The following is a 20,497-nucleotide window of genomic DNA, read 5'->3' on the forward strand; positions in this document are numbered from 1 at the left end:
CTTTTCCCTCTCATTTTCCTGTTCTATCATGAGCAACTTTTCCTCCCTCTCTTACTATTTTATTTTACCCACGGGCCTCGTGGAACCCAGCGGCACTCTGGGGCTGTGGTTGGAGTGCGGAGCGTGAACTGCCATCGCGGCTGGGCCATGTCGGTGTCAGCTGCCCCCACGGTCCCCTCAGAGTTGGATTGAGGGCAATTTCTGTGATGAGTGGGTTCTCTTAAAGAGCCATCCTGTAGTTTTAACCCGAGAGAACATGATCTGTGCTCTGTTCTGATTGGTAGAAGCTTTCCGAGTTTCTCTGCCCGGAGATGAGCCTGTTTCTGGATGGGGGTGGGAGGTGCTAATTTACACGGATACTCAAAGGCGGACCCTGCATGTGTAAAGTGCTTTTCTGCTTACAAGATGCTGTTGCTAATATTTACTAGGATTTTGCTCTTTTAACTGTAGCTCCTCCTCGAGGGTCCTGGGTTTAGTGTTGCCGCATCCACATTTGCAGCTTACTGAGTGGGACACACGTTGCGAATTGCCTGTTTCTGACATTTCCGCCAGCCTCAGGGGCTCTACGAGGGACCACCTGACCTGTGTGGTTAGGACAGGGAGGAGCAAAATGCTTGCCGAAATGTTGTGTAGCTCCGAATAAAAGGAATCGTGGTCACGGACAGCCCTCCGGATTTGCCGACTCCAAGGCTGTGTGCGCTTGCTCAGCTCCTCGGCCGGGCTCTGCGGCGGAGGGCGTCATGTCCTCACGTCCTTCCACCCCGGCTGGCTGTGCGGAGTGGGCCTGCTGGTCAGTTTTACCCACAGGCATATGGCGTTCTTTTGAAGCAAGATTGTGCAATGCACGTTTTTGTGACTTAAACATGGAGGCAAATGCTGTTCTACTGTTCAGAAGTATTCAGTGAGGCGGAAGGTACTGGAATGAATGTCCTTTTTGGGTTAAATCTTGTTGAATAGTTGGTTGTGCGGTTTTTGTTTGTTTGCATATTTCAAGAGACGGAAATATGTACTTTTCTGTAGCTCAGTCAAAGGATGAAGACACTAACCAGGTCACCCTTGGTTTAATGAATAGCATAGCTGTATATGGAGAAGATGCATTTTAACTATGGCAATTAACAGTTTTGAACCTGAGATACTGAGTAGTGCTAAAAAAACGGGGAGGGGGCAGTCAGTCCTACCCCGCAGTAAAGTTGAAACCCGCAGCTGGCAGGAGCAGCCCGCAGTCTGAGGAAGCAGCCTCTTCGTTTGCATCCGCAGGGAGAGCTCCTTTCATGCCTCGCTCTGAGGCTCCTCCCTTCAGTTCCCATCCTTTCTGTGGGAGATGTGCTCGCAGGAGGGCCGGCGAGCCAGGCATGGGCACATCCACCGACTGTACTTGCTTCCCCCAGGGTGTGGATGGGAAGGACCTCGGACACATATGTGTCCTTCGTGGGGCTCCGGGAGCATCGGGACCTGAAGTGCTCCTGCAGAAAGCCCCCCGCTTGCTGCTCCGGCTGTTAATTACTTAAGGGAGTCCGAGGGCCCTGACGTTGGTGATATCATCTTCAAGCCAAAGAAGAGAGCATCTTTCCCTGCCCTCGCCAGCCTCAGGGGCTCTGTTAGGGACCACCAGACGTATGGTTAGGACGGAGGAGCAAAATGTACGATTCAGGACATACAGCTAAGAAAACCTCGCCCTCGGCGTGCTTGGTGGGAAGGAGGGTCCCAGCAACCTGCTGGTGGGGATGGTGTCTGCCTCCATGTCCTCGTGACCTGCACACCCCACCTGGCCTCTTGCGCCTCTGGCATGAGACGGCTCTCCTGAAGGTCACGGAAGACTAGTGCATTGCTGGTCCTGCATTCCCCACTTCTCCGTTTCTGTCCCTTTGGCCCATCAGCCTGATTGATATGGTTGAGCCTCTCTTGAAAGGGAAACTTTATTCCGTTGGGTTCCATTTACTGTCCTGGACTTTCCTCTTTTGCCTTTTTCCTCTTACCTCTCTCCCAGACATTTCCAGAGGCCCGAGCTCTCCTCTCCTCTCCTCTCCCCTTCCTCCCTGTCTTTGCTTCAGTGCGCTGCCCGCTCCTGTAGCCCGGCTGGTACCTGCCCCTCCATCCACTCCCGCGCTTCTTCGCGAGCTCCACCATGGCCTCTGGGACCGCAGGCTTTGGGGTGCACCAGCTGAGGAGTGTAGTGGTCTCCCATCCCCAAGGCTGCGGCACTCACTCTTAAAACATTTCTTCTTCTAACTTCATTGGGAGAAATTTTCAAACAGAGAGAAACGTTAGGCTTGGCCAGTGATTGCTGATTGCCAGCCATCGCGAGCCCGCAGCTGACCTGCAGCTGCATTTGCTGGGTCCGCGTGCGGTGCGTGTAAGTGCGTTCTGTCCTGACGCGGGAGCTGGTAGCAGGCATGCAGGTGCTCACCTCCGCACACTCAAGCGTCCTCTTCTAAACTCAGAGCATTTGCCGTCATTTAAAATCGGCCCCCTGGCCCCCAGGCTTACATTTTTCTCTTTTTAAAAATTATCCTTTGCCCTAACTGGGTGGCTAGGCTAAGTTGGGTGGAGCATTGCCCCATACACCAAAGGTTGCGGGTTAGATATCTGTCAGGGCACATGGTGGGATGCAACCCATCAGTGTTTCTCTCTCACATCGATGTTTCTCTCTCTCCCTCCCTCTCTCTTTAGAATAAATAAAAAAAGTATCCTTGAGTGAGGACTAAAAGAAAATTAAAATAATAGAATAAAATATATTTTTATTGTGGTAAACTACACAGAACATAAAACTTACCACCTCATTAAATACCTTCCTGATGTTGTGCAGCCATCAGCCCACCCACCTCCATAACGTTTTGTCTTGTAAAACTGAGACTCATACCCATTAAACAGTAACCGCCTCCTCCCCATTCTCCTTCACTCCAGCCCCTGGCAACCACCCTTCTATTCAGTTTGTCTGTGAATTTTATGAAGTAGAATTGTACAGTATTTGTCTTTTTATTCCTGGCTCATTTCACGCAATGTCCTCAAGCTTCGTCCGTGTTGTAGCTTGTGTCAGAATTTCCTTCCTTTTTAAGGCTGAGTAATATTCTGTGGGGCGTATATACCACTCTTTGCTTCTCCATTCATCTGTTGTTGCCTACTTGGGTTGCTTCCAATTTCTAGTTATTGTGCATAGTGCTATTATGAACCAGGGATACCCAAATATCTCCAAGATCTTGTCATGGCCCTGGCTGGTTTGGCTCAGTGGATAGAGCCTTGGCCTGAAGACTAAAGGGTCCCAGGTTCGATTCCAGTCGAGGGCAGGTGCTTGGGTTGCGGGCTCCATCCCCAGCAGGGGGTGTGCAGGAGGCAGCCAATCAGTGATTCTCTCTCATCATTGATGTTTCTATCTCTCTCTCCCTCTCCCTTCCTCTCTGAAATCAATAAGAATATTAAAAAAATAAAGATCTTGTCATGAATGCTTTTGCGTATATACCCAGAAGTGCACTTGCTGGATCATGTGATCAATCTATTTCTGTTTTTTTGTAGAACTGCCACTGTTTTCCACAGCAGCTCTGCCATTTTACATTCCCACCAACAGTGCACAAGGGTTCTATTTTGTCCACAACCTCGTTGACATTTGTTATTTTCTGTTTTTTTGATAGTAGCGATCCTAATGGGTGTGAGGTGTAGCTCATTGTAGTTTTGATTTGCATTTCCCCAATAATTAGTGATGTTGGACATCTCACATGCTTGTTGGTCACTTGTATATCTTCGGAGAAATGTCTGTTTAAGTGCTTCGCCCATTTTTTAACTGAGTTGCTTGGTCTTTTGATTGTTGAGTTTTAGGAATTCTCTACATATTCTGGATATTAATAATTTATTAGATAATTGATTCACAAATTTTTTCTCCCATTCTGTGGGTGTCCTTTATATCCTGTTGATAGTGTCTTTTTTAAATACATATATATCTTTATTGATTTCAGGGAGGGAGAGAGATAGAAACATCAATGATGAGACCCATCGACTGTCTGCCTCCTGCTCACCCCCTACTGGGGGTTGAGCCCTAAACCCCGGCATGTGCCCTGACCAGGAATCGAACCAGTGACCTCTTGGTTCATGGGTCAATGCTCAACCACTGAGCCATTCCAGTTGGGCTGATAGTGTCTTTTGATACATAATGTTTAAAAATTTTTATGAAGTCTAAACGCCTATTTTTTTTTCTTTTGATGTGTGCCTTTGGTGCCAGGCCTCTAATCTAATTTGATATAAAATCTTTGTTCAGAATGCCTTTTAACATCCTCCATATTTTCTCCCTACAACATTGGTCTGCCCCTGATGGCCTTGTGCCTGGGCCGTCTCCCCGGGTCTCCCTGCCTCGGCCCTCCTTCAGCCCGGCTGGAGCCCCGCAGCTGACCTCCCCAGTGACTGCCTCTTGTCATGCCTTAGTGTGGCATTCAGGGCTCCTCACCTACGTTTCACACTTTACCTCCTGCCTCTTCAGTTGACTCCAGCAAATCCGTGTGCCCAATTCAGGGGGGCTGTTCCCTGCCTCTAACACCCCCTGCACTTAGCTGGCACCTTAGCTGGCACCCTTGCATTCTCTCTCCCTGGGTTGGAAGCTTCTTGAGAAACATAGCTCTCTGTAAAAGCTTTTGTTCCGTGTAGCTCACGTGTGGAGTCGTGGAAGCATTTCAGTGAATGGCCAGATTCCTCCTGCTCACCTACACAATATTCTTAGCCTTTCCCAGACGCTCCGTGGTCTGTGCTGGAGCAGAGTGGGCCCCTTGCCAGCTGCCATGTCCCCCTCACGTGGCTTGATCATGGAATTTAGTGCTCAGGCTGGGCTCTTTTGAGAGCCCTGTGTAATCACCCCAGGACTGGGACATGCGGGCATCCTAATGCCAGGAAGAGCAGATTAATCAAAATGCACCATATTGTAGTTTGCTGTTTTAGCAACTTCCCTCCCGAAGCTCCCCAGGCAGAGCGCGAGCTCAGCGGGCCAGGCCAGAGCGAGGCGAGGGCTGTGTCCCTCGTGGTTGGAAGGCGGTTGTCCCTGGTGTGAAACCCAGCAGAAACAGACTCCCTCCCGGCCCAGGCTCCCCAGGACCGTGGCTGGAACGCAGCTAATGAAAAGCCTCCAGTTCACCACCCAGCTCTCCTTAGGGTCCTCCTGTGACTCTGAGGGGCCTGGGGAAAGCGCCCGTTTCATATGCAGGAGCCGCCAGAGTTCAGCAGGGTCTGGTGGTGACTTCAAAACCTGGGCACCGTCCCTGAGCCTTAGTTATCAGACGGGCTGCTGGCTGTTGGGCGGAGCAGCTGTCAGGCCTCCGCTGAAAGCCCTTGGCAAGCGGACACGCACGCACACGTGTGAGTTTGCCGAGGGGATCAGCACATCCTCGCGGAGCCGGTTGAGCTCTCCTCTTCGGTGCCCGTAACGTGGAGAGTGGGAGGGACTTGCCGCTGCTGAGCGCTCGGAGCGCCCCGGGGTGAGAGGTGCGGGCTGTGTCCCGGGCTTTATGTGTGAGGCCCAGGGCGGTGGGGCGGGGGGGTTCGGTTTGACCCCCCTGTGTTCCAGCCCAGGAGCTGAGGCCCAGGGCGGGGGGTTCGGTTTGACCCCCTGTGTTCCAGTCCAGGAGCTGAGGCCCAGGGCGGGGGGTTCGGTTTGACCCCCTGTGTTCCAGCCCAGGAGCTGAGGCCCGAGCCGCTCAGTGACTGAGCCGAAGCTGGGTGGAAGCCACAAATGGTCAAAGACGCGAAGACTTAGGGAAAGAAAAGCCCACCGTCTGACTTCTGAGGAGCAGAGGCCGTTGGGAGTGCTGATTCTAGTTTTCTGGTGACTCAGTGACACTGGAGACAGGTTCTGGTGTTCAACTTGGAAAATAAAACCTGATTTACACTAGGATTCAGCACATACAGCTAAGCAAACCTCCTACTCATTAACTGCAGCTTAACCCGAGTCGCCTTAAAAGTAGAAGCCAAACAGCCTTATTGAGGCATAACTCACACACCATAACAGTCACCCTTCCAAAGTATACAATTGAAGTGGTTTTCAGTATATTCAAGGATTTGTGCGCCCACCATCACTGTCTAGAGTTAGAACGTATCATCACCCCCAAAGGAACCCTCGCCCATAGCGGTCACACCGCCTTTCCCCCTCCTCCCAGCCCCTGGCAACCGCTTCCCGTCACCAGGGGTTTGCCTGTCCTGGACTTTGCGTACAAATGGAAACGTATGCTGTGTGGCCTGTGATGCCTGGCTGCTTTCGCCAAGCATGCTTTCAAGGTCCCCTCACGGTGGACCAGTGTCCGCCCTTTGTTCCTTTCCGTGGCCAGGCAGTTAACGTTCCGTGGCGTGGAGACGCCCCGTTTTGTGATCCTTCCCTGCGGTGCTGGGCACAGGTTGGTTCCCCTCGGGCTGCTCTGAGCGGTTTGTGTGTGGACACGTACTGCCCGCTCTCTTGGGTACGGCTCCCAGGAGTGGACTTGCCGGGCAGTATGGTAGCTCTGTGTTAACCTTTTGAGCAGCCGCCGGACTTTGCCAGAGTGCCCGCATCCCTTCACGTTCCCGCCAGCAGGGCGCTGGGCTTCGTCTCCGCACCCGCCCCACCCTGCTGCTTGTGGGTCTTTTGATTGGAGCCGTCCCAGCGGGCGTGAGGGCATCTCGCTGTGATGGGAGGTGCGCTGTCCTGGTGACCAGCGATACCAAGCAGCTTGTTCATGGGCTTAGTAGCCATTTGTGTATCTTCTTTCGAGAAATGGCTGTTCAGGTAAATCCTCTGTTTTTTAACTGGGTTATTAGTTGGCTTGCCCCGTAGGCCCTGCCCTTGGGTCCTCTCTGTCCTTCAGAGCCTGGCAGGTGAGCGCCACCTCCTGTGATGGGTGCCCTGTGCTGTCACTGGGTCTGCCAGGCCTCCTGCATTGTGTTGGGGTGTAACCGCCGTCCTATTTAAGTGTGCTTGGGCTTCACATTAAATCTCTCCAGGAACCAGGTTCTAGCTGTGCAGCTGGAGCGCCACAGTCCCCCTGGCATGGAAAGGGGGTGCCATAGGTCTTCTTGGACAGCGGGGGGGCAACTTGCAGATAGTTACCAGTCACGTGCACCGGAGTTCACCGGCCACCATGCCAGGCTTTCAGAGGCAGAGCCTACCCATCATTTTCTCTGGCCCTCGGAGTCCGGCCTGCATTCTCTCCTGCAGCGGGATGATGAAATGCCTGGCGATCAACACGAGTGGACTTGGGTAACAGTCGTTCCTGTATCCGCTTGGCGGGTGTAAGACGTGGCCAGGCGAGAGCAGGGAGAGGCCCCGGCGTGTGCTGGGCAGTGGAGGCCTGAGCGCTGGGAGTGCATCCTGGCTACCGGGGCTGCACAGACCCTCCGGCCTAAGCGGGGTCTGTCTGCGAGCGGCACAGGCGCTGCTGTCGGTGTCTGTGACTTTCTCGGTGACTGCCTTTAGTTTAGCATTTAAGAACCTCATTTCACGTGGTAAGCGTGTGAAGTGTTGCCCACCCACGCCTGCCTCATGACACTGGCAGGCTTCCTCCCGGAGCCCAGCCTTGGCCTGGAGCAGTTCCTGCCGCCACGGCTCCATCACAGCAGCCGGTGGGATTCTGCGTTCCTTCGACCCTGGAAACCAAAGCCGTTTGCAGGAGCAGATAGGGAGCCCTTGCCCAGGATCGAGGGCGTTTCTGCTGGAGCTGTGCTTCCCTCCCCACCACTTCAGCTCAGAATAGCAGCTCTGGGAGAGCGTGGAACACGAACTGGTCTCCGAACGAAGTAGCTGAATGGCGAAACTAAGCACTTCTGAGCCTTGAATCTGTGATTTCTTGTCTTTTTCTTGACTTATTGTCAGCTCTCCATCTTCACATGTGTCCCATGGTTGTATGTGCAACGTTAGGCCGAGACCGCTGGCTGGCGTCCTTTAGGGAAACATGGCAGATGAACACATTCACTTACCTCCACCTCCTCCAGAAATGGCTGAAACCACAGTAAGCCATTTATCTTCAAGTAAGAAGCCAGAGGACAAAGAATGGGCGAGAAGACAATAATAGACAAGAGATTTCAAGTTTGGGAAGATGGAAAGGGGGCGGAGACTGCGCAGAGGGGAGCACGCTGGACCGCTGGTGCTGCAGAGACCCTCGGGGACGGGAGGCACCTGCCGTCTGTTGCCCACACCGGCAGGGGGTTTGGGCCCAAAGACAGGGATTAGGTGAGAGTCTGCACAGGGAGAAATTAAACTCCCCAAGTTGCCTCTTCATTTCTGCAAACCAGAGAATACCCATCCCCTCTGCCCAGAGAGAGCAGAGGTTTATGCTCTGGAGAAACGGACCAGAGAGACTCCGGATTGAAGTGCCTCGGGCAAAGGACACAACGTGGAACTGAAAGGGATTCCTGGAAGTCTGTGCACTGAAGGGGGGTCCCAGCCCTACCCCCGCCTGCTCTCGGCGAGCTGCGACCCGGCGTGAGGTGGGCTTGGAGGAGGCCCCTCTGGGAAAGGTGAAGTGTCGGAGACAGACCTGCAGCTGCTGGCGTTGGGCGGCCCCCCAAAAAGCAGAAGCCAGTGCGATCCTCCACAGCCCAAAGCCTCCGTGTTCACAAAGCTGCTGTCGGCTTTTGATTGCCATTTTTAACTTCTTATTTTGAAATAATTATAGATTCGCAGGAAGCTGCAAAAATGGTATGGAGTTGTCCCCTGTGCCCTTCATCCAGTTTCCCCAGTGGGTACATCTTACATAACCTCAGAGAGCATCAAAACTGGGGGCATGGCATTGGTGCACGTGTGTGCGCCGTTCTGTGCCATTTTATTACATGTAGTTTCATGTGGGCACCGCAGCCATCAAGATACAGAGCTGTCCCAGCACCACAGAGATACCTTACCCGCCTCCGGGAAGTAGGGATGGACAGCCAGGGATCACGGGACGTAAGCAGGAAACTCGCAACATGAGTGAAGGGGAGAGGCCAGAACCAGCATCACAGGAAACAAAGTATTGATGCTGCAGACGGAACAAGCCCTCAAACAAGCAGTGAATGTCCTCAGAGAAATAAGCCAATATTCGGTCACTGAAATAAAACAGGATGCTCTAAAAGTCAGGACAAGAAAGCATTATTGGAAAGTAACAGTATTAGGGGGAGGTGGATAGTTGACAAAGACCCCCAGGAAATAAAATAAAATAATTCCTGGTATGTAGGCAAACTATAAAGAAAGAGGGAAAATAAAGGACAGAAATCTGTCAAAGAAATCAGAAATCTTTCCAGAATTGGTGATCACAGGGTTCCAGGATTGAACGGTGAATGGAAAAAGTCCTAACTGGCGCATGGTGTAATTCCAGAACACTGGGGATAAAGCTTCCAAAGAGAAAACAGGTCGCATATAGAAAGTTTGGGAGTGAGGATGCGTCAACCTCGTGGGCAGCCAGCAGGCAGCGGAGCGGATTTCCAGTCTAACGGTAGAGTGAGCAAATGTAGACCCGCCCCTACTGCAGCACGTGGAAATGCGACGTAAACTGCAGCACAGATTTTGAACACATGCTGAGCTCGCAGGAAAGAAAAGGGACAGGGAGAAACTCAAAGAGGGACTGTAAAGCCAGAGCAGAGCAGGCCTACTGATGTGGCAGCTCTGGGGGGTGTTTGTTGGACCCCTGAACAGGCCCTAAAATAATAGATTTGGATTTTAACAAACCTGTAAAGTATAGAGTTGAAACACAAATCCCCTCAAAGGGCTATTTCCTGCTGGAAGGGATTTGAGGAAATAATTCTCAGGTTTCAGGACTCCCCAAGCTTACTAGCTAGGCTTCGTGGAGACGGAGAAGCAACCCTTTCACTTGGCTTCCTAAGATCGCCACAAACGATGAGCGCTCGCTAGGAAGTGGCTGAACACGCAGGAGTTAAAGCAGGAGTCAGCCACACCAGGCAGGATTTCCATCGTTTAAGAGCTTCAGCTCATAGGAGAGCTTATCCTCTCTCTGTAAAAGCCTAAGCACCAAACAACCGGTCGCTATGACGTGCACTGACCACCAGGGGACAGATGCTCTGTGCACACGATCGGGCTCCCTCCTGTCTGGTTCGGGCCTGCGGGGATCAGGCTGAAACCAGCTATTCGACATCCCTCAAGGGGTCCCGGATTGGGAGAGGGCACAGGCCAGGCTAAGGGACCCCACCAGTGCACGAATCTGTGTACTGGGCCTCTAGTATATAATAAAAGCCTAATATGCTAAGTGTCCGACCAGTCGCTATGACGTGCACTGACCACCAGGGGTCAGACATTCTGATCGGTAGATTAGCTTGCTGCTGGGGTCCGGCTGATTGGGACTGGACGAGATGGGCCAGCCATGCCCTGGAGCCCTCCCACGGTCCCTCCCTGGCCCTGATTGTGCACTGGTGGGGTCCCTCAGCCTGGCCTGCGCCCTCTCGCAGTCCGCAGGCCAGGCCGAGGGACCCTGCACGGGGCCTCTAGTAAAATATAAATGTTTAAAATGATTGAAGGGCTAAAGGAAAGCATAGAAAGGAAAGGAAAAAATAAGACACAATAATTTTAAAAGGGCTATTTTTTATTTTATTTTATTTTTTGCCCTTACCTGAGGATATGTTTATTGCCTCCCATACATGCTCCTATCGGGGATGGAACCAGTAACCTAGGTATGTGCCCTGACTGGGAATTGAACCCATAACCTTTTGGTGTACAGGATGATGCTCCAACCAACCAAGCCACGCCGGCCAGGGCAAAAGGGGCTATTTATAAACAGAACCAGATAAAACCTCTTGAATGAAGGATCTAACCATTGAATTAAAAACCCCGTGGAAATGTTAAATAGCAAAGTAGACACACCTCACGAGAGAATTCTGTGAACCAGAAAAGAGATCCGAAGAAGTTAAGTAGAACGCGCAGGTAAAGGAAGAGAAGTGAGAGTGCGGGGGAAGGGCCCAACCTGGTCTAATGGGCGTTCCCAAAGGGAGAAGAGCAGCTTAAAAGCAGCTTAAGAGGAAGACACACTCCCAGGGCTCAACAGCGAGGCCCAGCAGATGTCTAAGTGGTACCAGCAGGAGCCAGACCACGATGGAGCAAGCCTTCAGCGTGCGGAGGAGAAGGAGTTGTTGGCTTAGTTTTGAGGAACCAGCCCAAGTCGTCATTCAGTAGCGAGAACGAAGTAAAGGCATTTGTACAGAAAGAAGAAACCGAGTGTGTTCGCTAACGGGCCTCCGCTGTGCTTGAGGAAGAAGGGAACTAAACCAGGAGAACGGAGAGGCAGTGGGGTGGTGGGCGAGACGTCGGAACCAGCGCCTGCCAGGTGGTAGGTGCTTAGTTTGTCGAATGAGTGATGGATGGATGGACGGCCGGCCAACAGTTGATGAGGGAGCAGCATAAAATGGATAAATAATAAATGTCAAAGCCCAGACCTCTCCAGGACAGGCCCTGCCCTGCCAGCCCCGATAGAGCAGAGGCGGACTGGAGCTCAGGCCCGAGAAAAGCCGGTTACTGTCAGACGCTCCTGTCACACCTCCCCTGTGTTCCCTTAACAGCTCCTGTGCCCGATCCCTTTCAGGACAGTTCAAACTGCCCTGAGGGGAGTGACCTCGGACAGAATCGCGGAAGCGTTCAGGGGGCCCGAGTGGAGGCATGAGAACTGCGCACGGATCCTGGCGCTTAGTCCCTAAAACCATCACGCAGGCCTGCCTTCCCCCTCCCGCGGCTTGGTTGGCCCTTAAAGGCAGGGCCAGACCATAGCAGAGCCCTTGGGGCGTTGCCATCTGTCCACGTCGTCCTCCACACCTGCCTCCTCTCGGGGGAGTGCCTGCTGCCTGCCTGCCTGCCTGCCTGCCGGGGATCTGCAGTCTTCTCTGCCCTAAGCTCACAAGCATGACAGAGCCATCGGAGGACCAGCCCCCTGCTCCCCACTCCACCCCTACTTCCGTGAGAACCTGGCCCGCAGGAAGGAGTCGGCCTTGGCTCAGGGCGCTGGTGTGTTCTTTTTACAGCCGCCTTCTACCGTACTTGCATTTTTAAAAATAGAGTGCCGAGTGCGTCCCTTTCCGTCGCGTCTGCTTCGGGAGGTAGGATGCATTTGCAGCGAGTGTGGCTACTGATCGATCCTTAGGGTTGGGCGCATGGACGGAGGAGCCAAGATGCGCTGGGTGGAGGGGAGGCTGGGCATGACAGGCCGCTGGGGGAAGGGTGAGCCCTCAGCTCTTTGCCGACCAAAGATTACGTCATTTTGAAGATGGTGTCATTTTTCTGAGGGTTCGTAGTGGGGAAGGTGAAGGAGGGGGTGGGAGCATATGTCAGCCGAGGTCCTGGTGGCCATCCTGCAGATGTGGAGCAGGCAGGGACGCCCTTCCTGCCAGGGTGCGTCTTTCTCAGGCTTGGAGCTCGTAGGTGCTGGGAGAGCCAGATTTTAAGCACCAGCTTGTGCCACCCAGTAACCCAGCTCTACACACCAGGTTCTTGTGGTCTCAGCGTGGGCCCAGGAGCTGCCTTCTGCCCGGAAGTCTTCAAGGCAGCGGCACTGTGCCCCCAGGTGTCCGCGGTGCATGCTGGCGGGCTTGGGGCTTTGCCACCTTGGCAGCAGCCGGCCTGGGTCAGGTCCCTTGTCTCTAGGTCAGCGAGGTGCTAAAAGCTGTCCCAGAGTCTGCGGCTCTGTCCTTGGCGTCTGTCTGGGACCTGGCCTAGACCGGGGACTGGACCACCTGAGCAGAGCCAGCCCAAGTCGGGGCCACATCACTTTGCGGACCTGGTGCGTGTGCGCCTGTTCAAAGATGGGCCACAGCCGTGGGTCAGGGGTGCTGAAGGCAGGTGCCAGTCAGCTCTCACTTGTTAATTAGTTAAACCACCTTGCTGTTGCATCTTGAGCCCCAGATTTATGTCTTTACATTTTTCTAAAATTAAAAACAAATGCCCTAAGTAGTTGGGGTTCTGTGTTGTTCTAGAACAGTGGTTCTCAACCTTCCTAATGCCGCGGCCCTTTAATACAGTTCCTCGTGTTGTGGTGACCCCAACCATAAAATTATCTTCGTTGCTACTTCATAACTGTAATTTTGCTACTGTTAGGAATCGTAATGTAAATAGCTGTGTTTTCCCATGGTCTTAGGCGACCCTGCTAGTGGTTCTCAACCTGTGGGTCGCGACCCACAGGTTGAGAACCGCTGCTGTAGAGCCTAAGACCATCGGAAAACACAGCTATTTACATTACGATTCATAACAGCAGCAAAATTACAGTTATGAAGTAGCAACGAAGATAATTTTATGGTTGGGGGTCACCACAACACGAGGAACTGTATTAAAGGGCCGCGGCATTAGGAAGGTTGAGAACCACTGTTCTAGAAGAAAGAGAAACTTACCGGTTAAAGTAGAACAGTTTTAACCCGGGCGATTATTAGACCTGCCCAGGAATGTTAAGAAACAGATTCTGGCTTTATCTGGAGATTCATTCAGCGGGTTGGGGTAGAAAATCAGGAATCTGTTGTTTAAAAGAGACCTGAGGGTTCGGATAAATAGCTGCCTTCAAACCTGGTCCTCCGTGACTGTTCCCGGCGTTGGCTGCATTTGTTAGTTGTCCGGTGCAGCCACGGGCAGTCACACACAGCAAGACACGGTTCCTGCCGACGGGGTCTGTCTAGTGATCAGGTCTTCCGTGCGATGGCTCCGTACATGTTTAAAAACCCTGGTCCTTCTCCCCCACCAGGAACCTGTCAAAGCTGCCTTGTTTTTCTTCATAATCCTGCTATTTCGACACTGCCAAGTTAAATCCCTCTGTTTTCATGGGGCATTTCCACCACTTGGTCTGCAGAGGCAGCAGGTGTGATCTGCGAACCCCCCTTGCTGTTGCTGATGCTGAGGCGCTGCGTCCAGAAACGGGTGCTGTCGCTCAGTCAGTTTCCATCCCTCGCCCCGGGCATGTGGCCTCCAGGTGTGTGAGGACGAGCTCTGGCTGAGCAGTCCTTCCTAGGGGCCCCGGAGGAGCCTGGAGGAAGGGAGGCAGCTCTGAGCCTAACTGCCTGACAGACCGCCAGGAGGCCGGGGTCCTGTTCACCAGTGACCCTGCTGCCCGACACCGACACCGACACCGACACCGCAGGGGCAGGCGGAAACCAGGGCATGGAGGTGCGGCAGGGAGAGCTCTGGAGCTGGCAGTTTGATCCTTCGTAAGCCAAGGTGCCACTCCCAGGGCCAAGACCAGAGGGCGGGCTCTTTCTCCATGCCCGCTCTCCCACCAGATGCACCAGAACGCTGCATCCCCAACACTGCAGCATCCGCAGCCCAGGCGCCAGCTGGCCTTCTGCCAGCGCAGCTCCCAGGCCTCCCTCACTCAGCAGGCAGTTGGGCTCAGTCCCCCTTCTCTGTCTTCTCTGTCCCCTCCAGCGGGCTGTGCCTCCAGGCCATTCCAGCTGGCAGGGATGCAATGCTGCTGCACCGCAGGCTTCTGGTCTGCAGTGTGCGGTCAGGGAGTGGGCGCTGGGCACAGGACCCGGCCGGTCCCTGGGCAGGCCTGGAGGTGGAGAATACCGAGGCCTGGCCAGTTCTCCCCTGCAGCAGAGCGGGGAGGGGGCCCTATTGCTGCCGCTTTCCTGCATCTGTGCAGCGGGCCCTTCCCTTCCCCTACCTGCCTTCTCCTACCTGCCTCCCCCCACTGCCTCCCCCCACTGCCTCCCCTTACCTGCCTTTCTCCACCTGCCTTCACCCACTGCCTCCCCTTACCTGCCTTCCCCCACTGCCTCCCCCCACCTGCCTCCCCCCGCTGCCTCCCCCCACCTGCCTCCCCCCACTGCCTCCCCTTACCTGCCTCCCCCAATGCCTCCCCTTACCTGCCTTCCCCCACTGCCTCCCCTTACCTGCCTTCCCCCACTGCCTCCCCCCACTGCCTCCCCCCACTGCCTCCCCCCACCTGCCTTCCCCCACTGCCTCCCCTTACCTGCCTTCCCCCACTGCCTCCCCCCACTGCCTCCCCTTACCTGCCTTCCCCCACTGCCTCCCCCCACTGCCTCCCCCCACCTGCCTTCCCCCACTGCCTCCCCTAACCTGCCTTCCCCCACCTGCCTTCCCCCACTGCCTCACGTTACCTGCCTTCCCCCACTGCCTCCCCCCACTGCCTCCCCTTACCTGCCTTCCCCCATTGCCTTCCCCCACCTGCCTCCCTTTACCTGCCTTCCCACCTGCCTCCCCTAACCTGCCTTCCCCCACTGCCATGCAGAAGCAGGAATTTGTGTCCCACGACTCAGCTCAGCAGTGTATATTCCCTTGTGTATCAGTGTATTCAGGTATTTTATTTTGGGTCCCCCATCTAAAGGTAACTTCTTTAAAGCCAAGGCACATTCCTGTATGTTATCTTCCTGTCTCATTCTGAATTTGTAGAAAACACTCAACTATTGAATTGATTGGCCTCCGTCTTTAGTTTTAGCGGAGCTTCTGTTGAAGGGTCTCTGTAGCACATGATTGACAGAATGTTCTAGTTAGGGGCACCACCGTCCGTCTTTTCTTCTGCTCAGCCATTTCCCGCTGCCCTCCCTGCCCCCAAGCACGGAGGCCTCTGGCCGTTGGTGATTTGCTGGCAAATCCTTTGTCCTCAGGTGGGCAGGTTGCTGATCGCTGGCTGTCAGGGGCACAGCCATGTGATGGTCAGCCGCTCTGAGAACGTCCTTACACCGGCCTACTCCAGGGGCCTCACGGTCATGGCCCCAGTCCAGTCGGAACTGGAAACGGCTGAGGAAGAGGCCGGAAGAGGAGCCCAGCTCCAGCCCACACCCAGCGCCATTTGCTGCCACTCCCGCCTCACTGCCCTGAAATCCAGTGTGCTGGCGTTTTAAGTCAGAAAGCGCCACAAGTCCTCCACCCCACAGTGTCTGTGTGTAGCATAGAGATCTTGGGTCTTGTTTGTTTGCTTGCTGTTGTTTTTTAATATGTTTTTATGGATTGGTTAGCGTGAGGGGAAGGGAGGGCATGTGCCCTGACTGGGAATCGAACCGGTGACCTTTCAGGGCCTGGGACGACACTCACCCCACTGAAACCCAGTGGCCAGGGCAGTTTGCTTGTGTTTTGGCTCCAGACCAACTGCTGATGAGAAGAGATGTCGTTCTCGTTGATGTAACTGGGCGAAGCCCCAGCCAGGGACGACACGGCAGTCAGAGGCCGCAGCAGCAGCCTCCCACAGGCCCAGAAGTGGAGGAGCTGTTACTGCTGCTGGCACAGGAGAGGCTGTCAGAAAGTGTGGGCCTGCCAGAAATACGTCCCCTCTGCTCTCCCCCGCAGCCCTCGGGCAGGCCGGACGCTGGAGCCGGCGGCCTGAGCTCCAGGCCCACGCCACCACGCAGGAGCCGCGGGGCTGGGAACAAGTTACTTACTGTCTCTCTGTCTCAGTGTCCGTCTCTGTGAAGTGGGAATGATCCTGACAGTACACTTACTCCGTGGATCCACATGCTTGCACACAGACCCTGGGTGGAGGGTCTCGGGTTAGAACACGAAGCGCCTAGCGGAGGCCTGGAGAGGAGTAAGCGCCGGGGTGCTGTCGCCTGGAGGCAGAGGACTCCGGACCGAGCCCCAGGAGCACAGCCGTCCCTTCCAGAACAGGGTGCGGGGAGCACGGGACGGGAGGAGGGAGAGGAAAGGAGGACTTGTGGAAGGGCCTGTCAGTGAGAGGCGCTTGGGTGGGAGAGCGGCTCTGTGGGGAAGGGCAGTGCCCAGGACAGGGACACAGGGAGGGGGGGCGTTGGGAACCCTTCCAGACACCACTTGCTCCTCTTCTGGAATGGCCACGGGCAGGGAATGTCGCCAGGACAGAGGCCACTGCACCACTTTCCCTCCCTGCCACTCCCACCTGCCAAAGGCCCTCCCTGCCCTGGGAGAGGAGCTTCGCTGTGGAGAGGAGTCACACTGCAGAGGGCCTGGCACAGGTCAGCAGAGCCGCCGGAGGCTGTGCTGCCACCCAGGCTCCCTGGGCCGGGCGCAGTTCAGCAAAGGGGGCAGGAGAAAGCCCACCTGGCCTCGCAGTGCGCCAGCTGCCACTGGCTGTGCTGTTCCTGCCCGGGCCTCGGAGCAGGAGCTCAGCCCCGGGAGAGTCTGCGCTGAGTAGGGCCTGTGCCTGTGCCACCCTCCCTCCCTGTCCTGGAAGCTCTCTCGGGGACCAGCACACCGCCAAGGTGGGGACACGATCTACAGACTCAACTGCGTCCTTCTCAGGGATCCCTGAGCCGGCGAGGTAGCGGTGCCAGCTGCCACAGCTCACACCAAGAATGGCATTCCCTCCCACCCCACGCCGCCTGCGTGGTCTCTCCCATCGAATTTCCTGGGGCTGCGACTTCTGGTTTCTATGGCAACTTGGAAAGACCTGCAATTGTGGTTTTTTGGAGTCTAAAATGAGAGCCGAGGTTTGAGATCGGGTGGGACCCACTGAAAATACCATGTCCCGGACAGAGCCGGGCACCGAGGGTCACAGGGGAGGACGTTCTCTGACTTCGAGAAGTAGCACTGTCACTCCACCACCCTTAGCAGAGCTCCACACGGCCCTCCCAGCCTCCTGGGATCTTCAGGCAGACGGCGAAGAGCCTGTGCCCGGGGCACCGAGTCAGGCAGTGACCACAGCACCTACTGTGTGCCAGGCACCTGTGACCACCTGTGCTTTCCCTACCTGATTAGTCCCCCCAGCCACTCTAAGAGGGCTGCTGTCGCCTCATTTCATACACGTGTGCACACGTGATGTGCCTGAGGTTTCAGAGCTGGCATGTCACTTGTCTGGCCAAGGGGTCTCATCTGGGCCAGGGGCTTAGGTTCCCTGTGGCTTTTATTGATGGCAGGCCCGTCGGTCCCCTTCCTGTAAGTCACTGTCTAGTTATAGCGGAGTTGCTCTTAGTCATTGCCAACGTTTCGGTGACCTCGATCCAGCGTCTCTTCTCCTTCCATGGACGTCACCTTTCCATGCCCCAGGCTTGAGCGTGGAGAGTGTTGTTTGAGGAAACAGCTCACCACCCTGTGGTGTGAGGTCTTGCGGATGCCTGTCCAAAGGAGGTGGACACAGAGACCCCCCCATTACCAGACCCAATGAGGAACTACAGAGAGCAGCCCCAGGATGGGGACCAGCCAAGAAGACTCGCTGACCTGGTGGGGAGCCGGCTCCCACTGGCTGCGGAGGGGCCCAGCGCCCGGCAGAGGACAGGCAGCTCTCCGGAGCCCTGGCTGCCCCTGGGGGGGGGAGCGGCGGCTGTGGTGTTTGCTGTGCACTTGGCCAGCCTCCCGCAGCCGCTGTCCCGTTACTCAGCAGCCTGCAGGACCCCGCAGCCGAGAGATAAGGGGCAGGCTGCAGCTGGCCAGCAAGGATAGCCCGGATTAGAAGGTGGTGCTGGCTGATAGTGGCTTTAGGGTGACCCACAGCTGGCATCACGCTCGCCCACCCCTCTCGCCCTCATTGCAGGGCGAGGGCAGCCACTGGCAGAAAGGACAGAAAGGTTTCACTCCTAGGAAATGTTTCGCTGTGTAGAACGCTCTTAAATCTCTACTTTAACTGGTGCCTCCTGTGATCTGTCCCTCCGCCACACTTTGATCCACATGACCTCCGTAAGCCTCGTGCTGGCCTTTGGTGGGGGCGGGGCGTTAGTGCCTGGAGTTCTGTCCCCTGGCCTGGGTGCAGTGAGCGGGGTGTTCCTGGGGTTCATGAAAACCGAGGACTTGGGATTTGTGCTCTGGGCTGTAGTGTGTCACCTTCCCTGGGACGCTGGGCGGAGGTGTGTCCTGGGGTGACTCCAGAGGCCACTCACCCTCGTGTTTTCTCGTCCAGCTGAAACTAGAGGACCGCTCCGTGGTGCCCCGGGACGTGGTCCGGCACATGCGCTCCACCGTGAGTCCTGCGTCCCATCCCAGCGGGTTGCTTGCGGGCGGTCTGGGCCGGTGCCGTGGTGGCTGGCGCCGGTGCCTGCTCAGCCTGCGCCTCCTCCTCCCAGGACAGCCAGTGCGGCACCGTGATCGACGTCAGCATCGACTGCGCCGTCAAGCTCATCGGCACCAACTGCATCATTTACCCCGTCAACAGCAGGGACCTGCAGCACATCTGGGTGAGCCTCCCCGCCTCCCTCCCCTCGCTCCTCGGGCTCTTCTCGGGGCCCGAGTGCTGCCCCTTCCCCGGAGAGCCGGCCAGGCCCGGCCTCCCGCTCCCTCGGAGCCCTCCTGCCGCGTCCTGCCTGTAAGCCACTCAGACACGAGGTCGGGCTCGCCCTGGGTCTCCAGCCCCGGCGCGGGCTGCAGGTGTGGCTGTCCCGGCCCCATTTCCTTTCTCCTCTGACTCTTCCCTTTCCTTTACACAAGCTGCTCTTCGGTAACTTACTTTTGACATTTGTTTCACACTTCCCGGAAAGTTGTAAGTTCTTGTATCCCCGGCATTACCAGGCTCCTCCACTCGTAACGTTCAGCTCCGTTTGCTCCCCCACATTCCCTCCCCCACACTCCCTCCCCTCTCCTTAGCCTTTTTCCTCAGTCAGGATCCCAGTGGCCCCTAAATACTACAGTGTGCATGTCCCCAAGTCAGGAGCTCTCTCTCCTGTGTAACTACGTTCCCCAGAGCAGGGGACCGGTGCCTCACTGCCAGGCCACAGACCAGTCAGTCGTCCTGCTGCACCCTTTCCCGTCCTGACCCAGAATCCCATTCGGGAACACACCTTGCACTTCGTGGCCCCCTCTTGGATCCCCTCCAGCCCGGACCAGTTCCCAGTCTTGCTTTGTCTTGCATATCCCGTACACCCATCGTTTGACCCTCCGCCTGGAGCTTCTGAGGTGGCCTCGGGACCAACCTCAGCCCTGCATCCTTGGCAGGGCTGCCCCAGAAATGCTACCGAGCTCTTCCCTGGCCCCCAGTGTCTGGTGGCGGCACCACGGCGAAGGGCACTGTGACCCCTGGTCGCCTTGGTGTCTGCCACACCTCCCCACCGTAAAGTCACCGTTTGCCTCATTACCAGTAGTTCTGTGTTGTGGGAGGTGCTCTGGGATTGTGTCAATAACGTGTCACACGTCAGACCCAGCCTGCCGGCCTCAGCTCCATTAGCCGTCCCGCCTGCACCGGCAGACTCCGACGGCCGCTGGGGTGATTCTGTGGCTCCACCGCCCCCCCCCCCCCCCCCCCCCAGTTTTTGTACAGCGGCCTCTGCTATATGGACGAGCGTTTTCAAGCAGTAACCCTTCTGCTCATTTACTGTTCCATGCACTGTTGACATCAGTGTGGGCCCCGAGGCTCCTGTCTCATTCCGTTGGCTAGGAGCCATCACCGCCATTATTTGTTTTGTTGCTCAAATGATCCCAGGTTTGGCCAGTAGAAGCCCCTTCAAGCTGGCGTCTGTGGCCTTTTGACTGTCCTTTTTCTGGTCCAGCCCCAGAGTCAGTCACTTCTCCAAGCAGCCCTGGTGCCTTCCGAGCAGAAAGCCAGGTTTCAAAACCACGATGTGCACGTGTGCTGGGCGTGCCGACTGCCGAGGCCCTTTCGGGACAGAACTCAGACATACATGTGTGTGTGCGCACATCCAGGTGTCAGCACCTGTTCTGTGTGTAACTGAAACAGGAGTTGGGTGAAGC

The 20,497-nt window shown here is 55.6% G+C and overlaps 1 protein-coding gene across 2 annotated transcripts in view; it reads left to right on the forward strand.

Annotated features, from left to right (window-relative positions):
- UBE2O (ubiquitin conjugating enzyme E2 O) overlaps window positions 1-20,497 on the forward strand; it is a 38,424-nt gene that overhangs the window by 6,496 nt on the left and 11,431 nt on the right. For both annotated transcript variants that reach the window (XM_080678544.1, XM_080678545.1), the window contains exons 2-3: window positions 18,717-18,776; window positions 18,880-18,990. In XM_080678544.1, the coding sequence (XP_080534670.1) occupies window positions 18,717-18,776; window positions 18,880-18,990 (171 nt within the window). The remainder of the gene's footprint in view (window positions 1-18,716; window positions 18,777-18,879; window positions 18,991-20,497) is intronic.

This window comes from Plecotus auritus (genome assembly GCF_963455305.1).
Source record: "Plecotus auritus genome assembly, chromosome: 7".
Classification (NCBI taxonomy): domain Eukaryota; kingdom Metazoa; phylum Chordata; class Mammalia; order Chiroptera; family Vespertilionidae; genus Plecotus; species Plecotus auritus.